The sequence below is a fragment of the Aricia agestis genome, chromosome 13 (assembly GCF_905147365.1).
Source record: "Aricia agestis chromosome 13, ilAriAges1.1, whole genome shotgun sequence".
Classification (NCBI taxonomy): Eukaryota; Metazoa; Arthropoda; class Insecta; order Lepidoptera; family Lycaenidae; genus Aricia; species Aricia agestis.
Genome location: NC_056418.1, coordinates 7321934 through 7338348, shown reverse-complemented (window position 1 = coordinate 7338348; position 16415 = coordinate 7321934). Strand labels below are relative to the sequence as shown.

The window sequence follows — 16415 nt, the reverse complement described above, 5'->3', positions numbered from 1 at the left end:
CTGTTTGTAGTAATTTAGTTTGTTAATAAATTTATTGTCAGTAGTCATGACGTAGTCGGCAGTCGCTACAAAACCTTCCAGCGTCAAATCTTTGTTAGCTCCATTAGGACGTACGAGGGCTGCTATTTATGTATCCGGAATTAAAAAAAGAAACAAACATATATCATTTAATATGGTTTTATTGCTTTTCAAAATATTCGCCGCGATGATCGACACACTTTTGCATACGCTGGAACCAATTTTCATAGCACCTTTTCCATTCTGATTGAGGTATCTCCAAAACGTGCATTTTGAACGCATCAACAGCCTCTTCGCGGCTCGAAAAACGTTGACCACGTAATTTGTTCTTCGCGTATGGAAATAAAAAGAAATCGTTAGGTGCCAAATCAGGGCTGTACGGCGGATGACCAGTCAATTCGATCTTTTGACCCTCCAAAAACTGAGTTGTTTCAGCTGAGGTGTGACAGCTAGCATTGTCGTGATGTAATATGATTCTGCGTTGTCGGTTGTCCTTTCTTATTTCTTCAAAGACTTCTGGTAAACAAATGGTCGTATACCATTCAGAATTAACCGTTTTACGATTCTCTAATGGCACTGTAGCCACATGTCCATTAATTACAAAAAAACAGGCGACCATTTGCTTCAAAGTACTTTTTGCACGAGTAACTTTTGTTGGTTTCGGCTCATCTTGGAACACCCACACCGTTGACTGTTGTTTAGTTTCGGGGTCATATGCATAGATCCAAGATTCATCACCTGTGTAGATATTATAAACGGCTTTTGACGTACCACGGTTGTATTTTTTTATCATTTTTTTGCACCAATCGACATGAGCCCGTTTTTGATCGATTGTCAAGTTGTGCGGAATCCAACGCGAACATATTTTTTTTACAGCCAAATGTTCGTGTAATATCTTATGTATGCTCGTCATACTTATGCCTAAGGACGCCTCTATCTCGCGATATGTAACATGACGATCACGCATTATTAGTTCCCGCACAGCATCTATATTTTGTGGGACAACAGCTGTTTTTGGGCGACCTTCTTTATTTTCATCCGTGAGCATAGACCGCCCACGATTAAACTCACTGTACCAGTGATAAACAGTGGTTTTTGATGGTGCTTCATCTCCAAAAGTTGCGGTGAGTTGAATAAAGCACTGTTGTTGATTTAGCCCACGCCGAAAATCGTAGTAAATCATTGCACGAAAATGTTCACGCGTTAAATCCATGGCAAATGAAGACACGCAATTTTCAAAATGACGCCACAATGGAAAAATAATTGACAGTCACATGAAACAAAATGTATTCTTCAACCAAAGAGTTCTATTTTCAAATGTTGTAATTACTTTTTAAATATTGTTCTTGTAAGTAGCCAGTTCCGGATACATAAATAGCAGCCCTCGTACCGAAGGTTCCAAATTCTATACTAGCTAAGTTAGCTCGCTCTTGGTCTTTACGGAAATGCATTCAAGCAAGGTAGCAAGTTAGCGACAGTGATGCAAACCTTCAATTGGCGAGTTAATAGCATTGGGATTTAGACCTCTAGGACAAAGCGAACAACCTGTGTTGATGTGAACAACAACTCACGCGGACGAAAAAGGAAATTGGCGTATCGTTGAGTCAATACGGTAGTATTCTCGATCAATCACGATGCCTACTGTCTTAGATCCGAATGTTTAAAACTTTATATTACACGAGTCGACGCGACGTCGGATTTCCGACGGGATGTGTATGGGTAAAGCATTTTTCTGACTTTGTTTCGTTTTGATCATCAGTCATCACCAACATGTAACACGCCAGGCTTGCGTCGGGACGCTCTCCATGCTAAGATTTACTACTTTGAGATTATAATTTTTTTTAAACTGACATTCTAGACTCTGAGTCTCAATTATTTATAATCTATATATTAATACGTGAGCCATTTTTTTTTTTTTTTTTTTTTTTTGAAAGGGTCTAAGCTACTGGTCTGGTTAAGACCATGGTAGTTTAATCGTGGCTATAACTAGTCTGTTGCTAGTTGGTTTGGAAATAAACAATGAGGGGGGCCTGGCCCCCTCCCCTAAAGTCACACGTGTGACATTCTAGACGGGCAATATTGGGGAGAGCTACGAAAATAAGCTATTTTTATCTGACGTGGGGACACAACGTGAGCCAAAAACTTCGTATCCCTTATGACGAAAAATGGGGAAACGTAGGTGAATGAAATTTTGCACAGTTATAGTTTATATGGTGAAGGAGTGCATGGAGCTAATATTATTTTGAAATTATGCTTTTATCATATTTTTTTTAACAAATAAAACATTACACACACTACAACACACACACTAGGAAAAATGACAGATTTTTGAGTGAGAAGCCTATACATACGAATTATACTCTTTTATTTATGGTTGAAGTCTGTTGACAACAAGGTGACAAATTGAAAATGGATTATAGTTTTTTTTTATTGAATCTGAGATACTATTAGACAATGCTTACACGACCAGTCTGAGATCAGCCGAGTCCCAGAGACAAGAGTTGAAAAAAATATGATAAAGTCAATATTTTTTTACAAAATATAGGTAGTAGTCCGGTCGAATTTCGACCATTGGGCGATCTCTAGTAAATATAATAAAGAACGATTCTGACAATACCTTCTAACTATATTATAGATAGAGTGCATTTCACGAAAGAAGCGGCAAATAGTGGAACTAATTAAACTAAATTTTTCTCTACAACCCCTAGAGTTGGAAAAAGTGTTACCCGAGAAAATATTATACTCGTAGTTAATGACTTTTGTGAAAGAGAATAGCAGATTTAATTTGTTCTAATGCCTAAAAATAATGCTAGCATGATCTTATAATACGACTACAGCGCCGCGTCTATGGGACTTCTTTCGTGAAAAAGACTAATATCTTATATCTTTAAACGAGCAATTCTTGTATATATTATGTATATAATTGGAATCTCGGAATCGGCTCCAACGATTTTCATGAAATTTAGTATATAGGGGGTTTCGGGGGCGATAAATCGATCTAGCTAGGAATAATTTTTAGAAAATGTCATTTTATTCGTGTTTTATCGAATACCGAGCGAAGCTCGGTCAAATAGCTAGTGTGTGACTTAAAAGCGATTATTACCTTACTTTGTCGCTTTCTCCCTGCCAACAAAAATAAGTAAAATTCCATGCCCCTGAACTGTTTGAGCGGTACTCGAGTGCCTCTTTATAACGGATTTTTTCTTCAATTCGAGCACTGGCTACAAAGACGGTGACGTCAAGCGAATTTTGAGTATTTTATACATTTGTTTTTATGTTCGTTACCAGCACAAGCTGTTGTGTTGTGATAGTCGACACTCGTGACTCAGTTTTGGAAATCGAACTTTCTAAAATATATCTTTAATGCGGTTTGCCTGAAAATAAAAGCTTTAAATATATTTTGCACTGGTCTTCCCCTTTTTTTGCACACCGGACAGCTACTTTTTTTACATTTCGCTACGATTCCGATTTACATTTCGCTACGATAAAAAGTAATGAGGTCGCTACAGACAATATCGTGGAGTATTAGTGATAGTCGATATTTGTGCTGAGGACTTTACTGCTCCACTCCGTGCTAGTAAATAAATTTATCGGCGCTACTGGGACTCGAGTTGAAACAGGCCTGTCGGTACGTAACGAGAAATACTTTATTACCCCGATGAGAAGGGATTACGACTGCACGTTTAGCAAGACTGTCAAAGAAAGAGTTTTTTTTCTAATGGCTGTCATACACGCTACGGTCTACCGGAGAGGTCCACCTGTGCACCGGCGCAGGTGTCACACGAAAGAATTGGTTTTCGATTTTGCGCCGGTAGCCTGCGCAGGCTTAAAGAACAGCATAGGTCTATAACACTATACCCATACACATTTCGCTCTACGCTACGGTCTACCGGAGACAGGTTAACCTGTGCAGTTATGCCTGCGCAGGTGTCACAAGAAATAATAATTGGTTTTCGATTTTGCGCTAGTCGCCTGCGCAGGCTCAAAAAACTGCACTGCGTTCCGGTCTACCTGCGCCGGCATTCCTGCACAGTAGGACCTCTCCGATAGACCGTAGCATGTACATGACCGTCGGAGGTTTTTTGCATGAACTGGTAATTCCTGCACTGCTGTAAAATCGAGAAACTTAAAAAGATGAATCCATAAAGTTACTGGTTTTGCATGTGGATGACATTTGCCTAAACCTAAACACATCCAATTTACTTAAATCGCCCAAGTTGTCATTATAGTAATGCCAACACGAATGTTAATCACAACAATTTGTGCCATCAAATTGGCTACTAATATTGATAATATTTACGTACTTACATCAATTATCGTACTAGGCCGATTGACCTAAACTCGTAAATAACTGCGTCATGAAACGTGAAACGTCATTTGTTATAATTTTTTATTTGAAACGTGAAACGTCATTTGTTATAATTTGTTTTCGCGGAATATTGCTAAAAATAATAACAAACTAAATTTAAACTATGGATTTCCGCAAAGTAATGCCTGATTCCATTAACTGTAATTTTTTAAACACGGAAGTGGTACAAAGTAAAAACGCAATTATGTATTATTCAAATCATCCGAAGATCGCGTAAAGGTATTAAAGGAGTGACGTCGTCGTGGGATTCTGATTCCGACACGGTCACCCAACTTATGTTGGTAAAGTTTACTACAAACCTATTTAATCGAACATAATAATATTGTTTTATTTTTAATATAAGGTAGACTGGTAGAGTGACATGTCTATCTATACTACTTAATATTATAAATGCGAAAGTATCTCTGTGTCTGTCTGTCTCGCTTTCACGCCAAAACTACCGAACCGATTGGAATGAAATTTGGTATACAGATAGTCTAAAGCCTGAGAAAGGACATAGACTACTTTTTTACTGGAAAAAAGGGTTGTAAGGGGGTGGAAATGCGTAAATTTCTTCAAATTAAGTTAGTTCCAAAAATTCATAATAGATGGCGCCGTGCGTCTCCTACATGGCGCTGACGCTTGCTCAGACCTCTTTCTATAAGAGGTGGTATCTTACATTCGAGTTTCGATCTTTTTCGAATGTTCTTTTTACGTTATTAAATAACTCAGTACTTTATCTACCTATGCAGTAACGTAACCTTAAACCTATCAATGATAAATAGTTTATGGGTAAAGTTGTGTACTTAATTGGGGGGCTAAATAAGCTTTAAAATTTGGCATAAAGTATAAAGTTTAATTAAAAAAAAACTTAAATATTATGTGCACACTGCACAGCTGTTTTGATTTAAGGGGTACCAGGGTTTTTTTTAAAAGCTTTTGACACCAATTTTATTGACATCGCGCGCTATAAACTGAAGTTCACGCGGACGAAGTCGCGGGCAACAGCTAGTACTTATTATAAAACAAAGTCACTTTTTTTCCCTCATGTCCCTTTGTTCCCTTTAATCTTTAAAACTACGCAACGGATTTTCATGATTCTTTCAGTGTTAGATAGCTCATTTATCGAGGAAGGCTATAGGCTATATTTTATTACGCTAAGACTAATAGGAGCGAAGAAATAGAGGAAAATGTGGAAAAAACGGGGAAAATTATTTGAAAGGGCTAACTTGAACGCGCTAATCATTGGAACTATAACTGGTCCGATTTGAAAAATTATTTCAGTGTTATATAGCCCATTTATTGAGGAAGGCTATAGGCCACGCTTTTTATCACGCTAAGACTAATAGGAGAATGTGGAAAAAACGGGGGAAATTATTTGAAAGAGCTTATCTCGCGAACCACTGGAGCAATTACTATGTTATTTGGCACAGATAGGAAGTAGACCACGTGAAGGATCATAGGCTTAGGCTAGGCATAGCATAGGCATCATTTTAATCATTTTTTCAGTGGCTATATTTTTTATACCCGTGCGACGCCGGGCGGATCGCTAGTAGGTATTTTATAAATAAATAAAAGGTCTTTATTTCAGGAATAAATGTACCCATAGAGGATAAAAAATATTATGTAAAATTAAAATTACTTAGAAATAAAATAATGTTGACACTGTAAAGGAGTGAGCACACTGAGACGGGCCGTGCCGGGGCTCAGCGTGTCGGGGCTCATCGCAAAAATCCGCCTCCATACAATTTGTATGGAAGCGGATGCGCGTATCGCACACTGTGTCGGGGCGCAGCGGATTTCCGCTTCCATACAAATTGTATGGAGGCGGATTTTTGCGATGAGTGGTACGCTGAGCCCCGGCACGGCCCGTCTCAGTGTGCTCACTCCTTAAAGGGGTGTCCAGTCATAAAATCACTTCTTGTTCTGGTTCACGTCAACAGAGATCCACCGCACGTACATTAGATTATGTTTAATGTTTTTAAACCTTTTATCTCTTGGAAAAGTTACAACGCTATTATGTCATCGGAGTACCTATACTTCTCGTGCAAGTTCCTGAGAAAAAAAAAACGATACCTGTTATTACTTTATACAGGATGTCACAATACAAAGTGATGACACTTTAGGGTTTGTATGTGTCCCTTATATTTTTTTCTTTTTATTGGTCGGATTATTTACTGAACATGCTGGTAGCGTCCTCTGCTACAACCTTTGCGTAACATTCCCTATTAGGGTACTCGTGTCGAACCTTTTACCCGTGTACACCAGAGTTGAATACCCGTTGTAATAGCGATAGGGTATCTATGTACCGCACACGTTGAATTTCTGTCCGGGCGTGTTCCGGTTGATTGCATACTGCAGCCGATATCGGGGATGATCTCGTTCCATCTCACTGGTTCCCAAACTCTTTTGTTAAAAAACAAAACTTTTTATTTTCTCACACCTCTTGCCTTCATATTCCCTACTCCTTCTGATTATTTGCAGTTTAAAGAAAGTTTTAGCATGTACCTCGGGCTCCCTGAGATATACAGGGTATAACAAAACAAATTGATAATATTTAGGGTGTGTATGTGTCCCTTCTATTGCGTATACTGTGAAAATGGCACCAGTCACCACTGAAAAAGTATTTTTTTGTGATTTGCAAGGGCAAAAGTTACTCTTTAAGCGCTGCTACTTTCACAGGGCACTCATAAGTCATACGTCGTGTACGAGTACATCACTTTGTTTTGTTACACCCTATATATTATTATCAAAGGGTTTTCACGGTTGCTCACCGTTGTCGACCTTGGCTTATAAGTAACTTGCGTTTTGGTACAAGCCCAGCTTAGACCCCCGTCGGGTCTCCCGTGCACCCCTGGGGGACACTTGCACCACTGCGGGAATCACTGTACCATCCGAACAATACTCCCGGCCCCGTTCAATCGGCACATCCGCAGAACGCATTACCTGATTAAACACGACACAGAGGTGATCAAATGAGCAGTATTGACTATCTCCACGTGCCGATAGATGCAGTTTGCGTCAAACGGCTGATGGATTTAGCAAAGGAGATTTTGGGGACGAAATATTTTGGTAGGAGTTTGCGTTTAAGGATGGATAATAAGCGAGGTTGTTTTTAGTAAAAATCGTTTAAAAACAAGCAGTAGAGCTACTGAATCGGCTTTACCTAACATACGTTCTGGGTGAATAATATTTATTTTGTTTTATTAAGGCGTGATGAGCGCGTAGCAAGTTAAATATAATAGTACCTGGATGACCGAGCTTTGCTCGGTATAGCAAACACTCATTGCTTCGTGTTACTTAACAACGCCATCTGCTGGAATAGCTTTAGCTGTTGTTGTGTCGTTAAAGCAATTAGTTGCTCATGTGGCGGTACCCACAATTCGCCTAACATTCCTGCATCGCGCTATCGAAGTTTCGTAGAACGGCAAGATATATACAACGTCTGAAATGACGTCAGTGGGCTTCGGCCTGACCGAGCATGCTATCTCGCTCGGTCGGAAGATCTTCCTTTTCGGCCGCCACTAGCAACGTTAAATTGGTGACCACCGACAAGAACACGCATCCTTCTGGACATGAATCATCATCAACACTCCCCGCCCCTCCGCACCACGTCAGCAGACATCAAGCATAACCGGGTCGCCTCGACCATAAGCCGCGTTGGAGGTCCGCGCCGGTCGAACCCGCGTCTGGCTTGAACGGGGCAGCCATAGGCTACAACGACCGGTCAGCAAGCAGAGCACGGGGTCCCTCCCCTGGTCATTGCACGCGTAGTTTCGGCCCACACCTGATAACACAAGCGCATCGAAGAATACCACAGGTCTTCGGGGGGGAGTGATGTGGCGGTACCCACAATTCGCCTAACATTCAACAAAGTTTCGGAGAACGGCAAGATATATACAACGTCTGAAATGACGTCAGTGGGCTTCGGCCTGACCGAGCATGCTATCTCGCTCGGTCGGAAGATCTTCCTTTTCGGCCGCCACTAACAACGTTAAACTCACAAAATAGCATTATTATTCGCCAATAGATGTCAGGAAGAGTCATATTTTTCAGTTTATCGGTTATCGATAAAACACGAATAAAAATACATTTTCTATGAATGATTTCTAGCTAGATCGATTTATCGCCCCCGAAACCCCCTATATACTAAATTTCATGAAAATCGTTGGAGCCGATTCCGAGATTCCAATTATAAATATATATATACAAGAATTGCTCGTTTAAAGATATAAGATAACAATTATGTAGTTAACCATCGCAGTGTATGGTCAATGCCTCAATGTTCATGAATCATGATTGTAGAGGTGTATCGGAGAATTACCTAATTCAAATCCTTGTTGCAGGTTACCTATTATTTAAGGAATTTTGTGAACAAACGTCAGACGAACCTGTACCACAGTTAAAGTTTTATGAAGAGGTAAGTTCTTATTTGCAATTTAATTTTAAAATATGGATTTAAATTGTGAAAAAAGGTTTCAATTACTAGGACTAATATCTAATAAGTATTATGTGTAATGTGTATGTTAGTTGGTTTCTCACGACCCGTACGGCATAAACAGTTGAGCTTTATGCGACATCTCCACGTAAGTCCCATACACGTATAATATGAATATTACTAACAGGTAGAGGGGCGTATTCGTTAAAAAATTCCCATGATTGATATCAATGGAATACTTTAGACAGCTTCGTAATTATTTTGAACCAACATCGCCCAACTCGAAGAAATTTTTAATAGTTAATAGGTCATATTGCTGTCCTAAGTCGTAACATTTGGTTTTGTTTTCAGATTAAATTATTCGAGAAACAAGAATGCGTCGACGAGAGGCGGAGGATCGCTAGGGATATTTATGATAATTTTATTATGAAGGAACTATTAGCACATTCTCACGTGAGTACTGTTTTTTATAACATTTTAAGATATTAACATGACATGGAGAAAGTTTTAATCAGAATTGAGAACTACTGAGAGCGCTTTCGCACTACGTCCGCTCCGAATCCGATTCGAACCCGAGATACACGGATGACGGAGTAAAGTGAGGTATCCGAAGTCGGATTTCGTGCGAAAGCTATCATAGAAACAATTCTACATCCGCTCCGGAGCATATTTTCACGGGTACGGATCGGGTTCGGATCGGGCGTAGTGCGAATGCGCTCTGAGACTCGTGGAAAACGTCGTTATTCTCGATTTATATTCGTCCGCCTGCACGCGCGGATTGGCGGCTATATCGCGAGATCATAAGAAATTGATTGTAAATGACGGCGAGAACGCGCCGCTATGTGAATAAGGGCCCTTCCACACGACGTATTTTTTGTGCGCCGACGACGCGCGTTTCTGACGCGCTTGGCTTCTGCGCGTTTTCATCGCGTTTTGGGACATATAAAGTTTTAAAATTTAGCGGATGGGGCGGTGAAAATAAGAACCTTTGCACACGACGTATTTTTTGCGCACTGACGACACGCATTTCTGATGCGCTCGTCTTCTGCGCGTTTTCATCACGTTTTGGCAGATATGAAGTTTAAAACGTGTCGGCTTCCTTGCGTTTGCTGAGGCCTGAGCGTTCAAATTGCGTTTGTATCGATACAAACGAGCGTAAAAACGTCGTGTGGAAGGGCCCTAAATCGTTACATTTAAAGTATTTGCTTGTGATCCCGCGGTGTACCGGACAAACCCCTCACATACAACTTACGCATCTTCGATATAAGATAATAGGTACCAAAATAGATTTTTTTTCGCTTGAACTTCAGCGATGTTCCCACATTCATAATGAAGTTATCTTTATAGTTATAATTGGTTGTTATAAATGATTATAATATCTAATGGTATTATTTTAATGATCCATTGAATTAATTTTATTGTTAACAGAGAAAAAAATAACACGTTCATTATACAAGATTAAGAATATTTACTATGTTAAACAAGATCATTAATTTATGTTAATAATTCGAAATGGCTACTTTACGTCAGTTCCTGGTACGGAGCGATGATAATGTAAGGATACACGCACATTCTACAATACTATAGTTCTTGCAATTTCATCTTTATACGTGGGAAAGCCATGCTTCGGCACGAATGGGCCGGCTCGACCGGAGAAATACCACGTTCTCACAGAAAACAGGCGTGAAAGAGCGCTTGCGCTGTGTTTCGCCGAGTGAGTGAGTGAGTTTATCGGAGGCCCAATCCCCTACCCTATTCCCTTCCCTCCCCTATTACCCTATTCCCTCTTAAAAGGCCGGCAACGCACTTGCAGCTCTTCTGATGCTGCAAGTGTCCATGGGCGTCGGAAGTTGCTTTCCATCAGGTGACCCGTTTGCTCGTTTGCCCCCTTGTTTCATAAAATAAAAAATAAAAAAATAATCTACGAGCGCGCGTAGCCTTTATTTGTAGTATTGTGAATAGACATTTTCGTTAGTGTGCGTACCTGTAGCGAGCGAGCCATGTACGCGTGTATAGATATGGTCAATCACACAACTAAGGGCGCCGCGCACTCGTAGATTGCAAGAACTGTAACGGACCAATATGGGCTAAACCACAGAATATATATTAGTAGTACCAACAGATTTCTCACTCGTGCAACCCGTTTAAAAAAATAACAACTCTTGCTGCGATACTATAAAGTTCAAATTCCGACCGCGCAGTGCTAGGTGCCTACAATTATATTTGCCTACATGTCCGCTCTCTTTCTATCGCGTAAGAGGCACCCTTTCTGACGAAATCAAGATTGTCACCTTTTAGAAAATATAATAATCTTCTTTTAATTACTATAGCTACTAATAGCAAACTTTTTTATAGTAATAATCAAATAGTAACCAAACGTATATTTTATAATGGTTTTATATTCGATTATAGTGTAGGAGCTGGTCAGGAATTTTTTACAACTTAAACCTAGAAACTTGTGTTTATTTATGTGTAGTATGCGGTTTGTTTGTAACAAATTAATTTATTTGCTGTGTTTGTGTATTTTTTTTTAATCTTTTTTTGTATTTTAAAGTCTTAAATTACTTTATTGAAATATTTCTTTGACTTTTTTCAATTGTTCATATTTATCAGATTAATAACGATTCTGTCACAGCGGTTAAATCAGTACGTAGATATATGCGACGAAAAAATCTTGCGCGCGCGTCACCGCTCGCTTATGAGTCCCTTGCGATCTGCCCCTTTAAAGGGGTACTTACAGTTCGATACCTAAACACGCGAGTGGGACAGGCCTGGCTAAACCAAGGGTGGCCTACCTTTTCGACACTTGGGCCGAAATTTGGAAGTAGAATTTTACCCCGGGCCGCACTACCAAATTTTATGTATACTCGTAGTGGAATGAAAGTAAAAATCAGATACTAATTTTTTTCCTATTAGAACTTACCGCCGTACTCAGAGACATTTAATTACGATTAACCTTCGATTTAATGAAGAGTTTGACAGATAATGTATGGGGCTTATGTCAAAATTTTGAATTAATTACATTTAACTAATTAATGTTCTACTCTGAGTGCGGAAGTTAGAGCTTTTATTTTAAAAGTAAAAGAAAAGAAGTGTTTGTTTGCTTTTTATAGTGGGTATGAATTATGATAAAGTAATTTTAGTAAGTATTAACTTTTTTTACTTTAAACAAATGTGCTTGGCTCCGCCGGCCACAAGGTAACAGACGGCGGGCCGCATGTGGCCCGTGGGCCGCGTGTTAGCCACCCTTGGGCTAAACCTAGTTTAACGATACGTTGCAATGTGAACTTACCCTAAGGCTCAACTTACACTGGCACTGGGGCAGAATCGAAGCGTCGATGCTCCCATATTTTCACAGCAGAAGTTTTGAAAATAATAATAGAACAATAGTGAAGAATATGCTTTGGCGAAAAACATGACGCGTCTCTTCGACTGCCCAAATGTGAGAATCAACAAGAATTTTAACTTGCCCTTATGTTCAATATCCATACTTCCATACTAATATTATAAATGCGAAAGTGTGTCTGTCTGTCTGTCTGTCCGTCCGTCCGTCTGTCTGTCTGTTACCTCTTCACGCGCGAACCGCTGAACCGATTTTGCTGAAATTTGGCATGGAGATACTTTGAGTCCCGAGAAAGGACATAGGATAGTTTTTATCTCGGAAAATGTACGGTTCCCGCGCGATAAACGAATTTTGACGCAACGGAGTTGCGGGCGTCATCTAGTCCGAAAATAAACCGACAACTTTATTTTGTTTAAGGGAAGTGCAAATAATATTTTTTTTATTTAAATAAGTAATTTTGATTGGAGAGTGATTAGCTGTAAGTCTGCAGGGATCATCATTAACTTGGAATTTGCGAAGGGGCTCTTAATTTAAAACACGCTTAATTGCTTTGATCGCCTCTCGGGTTCTGTGGATAAAAATAGTACTTCCTGTTTGTATTTGAAGACGTAATTAGTGGTTAAGTAAAAAAATAATAATCGGCCAAGTGCAAGTCGGACTCGCGCACGAAGGGTTTCGTACCGACTACCGCGACCGTTATAAAGCGAAAAAAATATTGTTTTTTTTTGTATCTGAATACAACTTGTTGTTAAAATATATTTTATCCAAAAGAACAGGAAACATACAGTACACTTTAATGTTTACTTAATAGGCTTGATGACTATTTTTTTTCTTATTGGTAATTGAAAGACCCTTAAAAAATAAAAACATCGCTGAAAGAATGACTCTCATAGGTTAAAAATTTACCAAGATATGACAATTCAAACATCTCATAAAATAGACATGCCCGAAACGCTCCATACAAATATGCTACGAAAGACTGACGTCACTCTTTCGTAGTTTGTACGCATCGGGAGAGAACTTTGTTTGATAGGTGTATTAAATATTGCGTTTATGAAAGTGATTTCATAACAAAAGTTGCTTTAAATTGCATAAGTTATCGAATGGTATACAAATATTGAGAAATTTAATTGAAAAAAAAATCGACTTGATTATCCAACTTTGAAGGCGCATAACAAAAAAAAAACAAATGCTATCGAGCTGAAATTTTGGGAACACTTATTTTTTACCGTGATTTCTTTATTTTATTAACAAAATTTGCTAACCTTTGACCTTGTCATCATCCCTATTGTTGCGAAATATGATCCGGCCAATAATCCATACCCTCGAAAAGCTGAAACATTAACCTCTTTACCGTAATTAGATTAGTGAAAGTAAACACAGTCATTACACACGCTGGAAACTTTTAAAACCATCTTACTGTATCTTACGATTAATACACGATAAATATGGAATCATCTGTCGATGCAGTAATTTAAGAAAAATATGTTTTGAAAAACATGTAAAGTGATTAGGTTTTCTAAGCGTAGCCAAGAGGGGAGTTCTGAAGATTCAAACCATTCACTTGTACAGTGACTATAATAAATACATACTACGCTCGTGAGGCTGCCAGTGTTAGGCTGCGTTTCCACTGAAGCGGAGCGGAGCTTAGCGGTGCCCGAATTGACCAATCGTGCTATTCCAGCGGAATGACAGCGAAGATTTCGAGCACGGTGATTGGTCAATACGGCACCGCTAAGCTCCGCTCCGCTTCAGTGGAAACGCAGCCTTACATTCCATGGTGGTATTGACCAGACAATTAGTCTTTTTTATTTGAATACTATTTCAAATAAAAAAGTAATGTAAAGTATTAGGTTTTACGTTATCGAAGTTTATGAACAGACTAAGTAACATACTGAAGCTACATTATAATGGTTTCTTGTAGTTACTATAATAATAGCTCCCACACCGGTTTCGGTGACGGTGGCCGGTTTCATGGCCAGCTACGCAGGAGTAATTATATAGTGCCCAAGTGTGTGCGCAGTACACAAGAGCACTCTCTATTCCTTTACTCTCATAACCCAGTGGGACGGAAGACTGACACGACCGGCGAGAGATCAGGCGCAGGATCGACTTTTTACATGCCCATCGGACGCATGGATCATCTTACTTGTCAGACAATCAGGTGATCAGCCTGCATTGTCCTAACCAAACTTGGAAATAACATGTTTCCAACGCGGGAATCGAACCCACTACCTCCGAGTCAAAAGCCGCGCTCTATACCTACCACTAGACCACGGAGGCGTGTAGTTACTATGGAACCCTAACAAAATATCAAAAGAACGGAGCCATTTCCATGTGATTTCGACGGGTAATTCGTTGAAAACTCCATAGATAACATTGTATCAGCGTTTCCAGAAATATTTGTTTGTGTTGAGACTTCTGTTAAGTAGATACTTTTGGCGCGACGCCAGCTCGCAGCGGAGCTTTAGTCCCAATAATGGACGTAATACTTTTTATTCGAGGAGGCGATGTTCGGAAAATATTGAATATTTATTAACGGTCAATGTACGAATTCAAGGATATCGTGTTATGCCTCACCGAGAGTCCACACAAACTTTCCCAATGGAGCGCAGAAGTTACGTTCCCTTTTACCTATTTGATGTGTATTGGATCCAATATCTAAGGATTACAAGTTACAACGTCAGACTGTCTGTGTTTCGTATTATATACGGAATGCCACATTTGTTTAATAATTCAGGTCGCTGCTATTAACAATCTCTTTGCGGTAATCTGGTTTCTACCAGATCGGCTGCTGTCTCCCGCTTTGCTCGGGAAAGGAATTTTGGGACACTGCCGATTCCTGCTATTTTCTTCTGATTAATGGGAGCATGCACTGTAAATCATCAAGAATGTCCACCACCTTTACTTAACGGAGTACCTCCAAGTCGTGTTACAAAATTTAAATATCTCGGTCACGTGGTGACAGATCACAGATACTCTCAGTAATGAGGAGGATATTGCGAGGGAGCGCAGGGCGCTATCGGTCCGCGGTAATAGGCTGGCACACAGGTTTGCCAGGTGTACAGCGCCTGTTAAGATAGCGCTTTTTAAAGCATTTTGTCAGACGTTTTACACTTGTGGTCTGTGGGCCAGCCTTACTCAACGGACCTATGGCGCCTTGCGGGTCCTTTACAATAACATATTCAGGTCTCTATTGCGGCTCCCTCGTTACTGCAGTGCATCCGGGATGTTTGCCGATGCAGGAGTCGACGACTTCTATGCAATTATGCGCAAAAAAGTAGCGTCAGTGGTGCATAGAGTTCGAGAAAGCCGGAATAGTGTCCTAAAGATGATAGCGGAGAGAATTGACTCTGCACTCCTTCGCAGACTCACTGAGCTACATGTCTGGGTAGCAAGATGAGCGGCATCGTAATTGTTATTATAATTAGATTGTAACAAAACATTTCTTAATATTATGGACTTTTTTGTCTGATATTAAATTATTTTTATTTTATTTATTTACTTTACTAATTGAATTTGTTGCCACGTATTACGAGGGCTGCTATTTATGTATCCGGAACTGGCCACTTACAAGAACAATATTTAAAAAGTAATTACAACATTTGAAAATAGAACTCTTTGGTTGAAGAATACATTTTGTTTCATGTGACTGTCAATTATTTTTCCATTGTGGCGTCATTTTGAACATTGCGTGTCTTCATTTGCCATGGATTTAACGCGTGAACATTTTCGTGCAATGATTTACTACGATTTTCGGCGTGGGCTAAATCAACAACAGTGCTTTATTCAACTCACCGCAACTTTTGGAGATGAAGCACCATCATAAACCACTGTTTATCACTGGTACAGTGAGTTTAATCGTGGGCGGTCTATGCTCACGGATGAAAATAAAGAAGGTCGCCCAAAAACAGCTGTTGTCCCACAAAATATAGATGCTGTGCGGGAACTAATAATGCGTGATCGTCATGTTACATATCGCGAGATAGAGGTGTCCTTAGGCATAAGTATGACGAGCATACATAAGATATTACACGAACATTTGGCTGTAAAAAAAATATGTTCGCGTTGGATTCCGCACAACTTGACAATCGATCAAAAACGGGCTCGTGTCGATTGGTGCAAAAAAATGATAAAAAAATACAACCGTGGTACGTCAAAAGCCGTTTATAATATCTACACAGGTGATGAATCTTGGATCTATGCATATGACCCCGAAACTAAACAACAGTCAACGGTGTGGGTGTTCCAAGATGAGCCGAAACCAA

At 39.7% G+C, this 16415-nt stretch overlaps 1 protein-coding gene across 1 annotated transcript in view; it reads left to right on the top strand.

Moving 5' to 3' along the window:
* LOC121733371 (G protein-coupled receptor kinase 1) overlaps positions 1–16415 on the top strand; it is an 89477-nt gene that overhangs the window by 9227 nt on the left and 63835 nt on the right. The window contains exons 3-4 of the mRNA XM_042123595.1: positions 8713–8786; positions 9156–9257. Coding sequence (XP_041979529.1) covers positions 8713–8786; positions 9156–9257 — 176 coding nt within the window. The remainder of the gene's footprint in view (positions 1–8712; positions 8787–9155; positions 9258–16415) is intronic.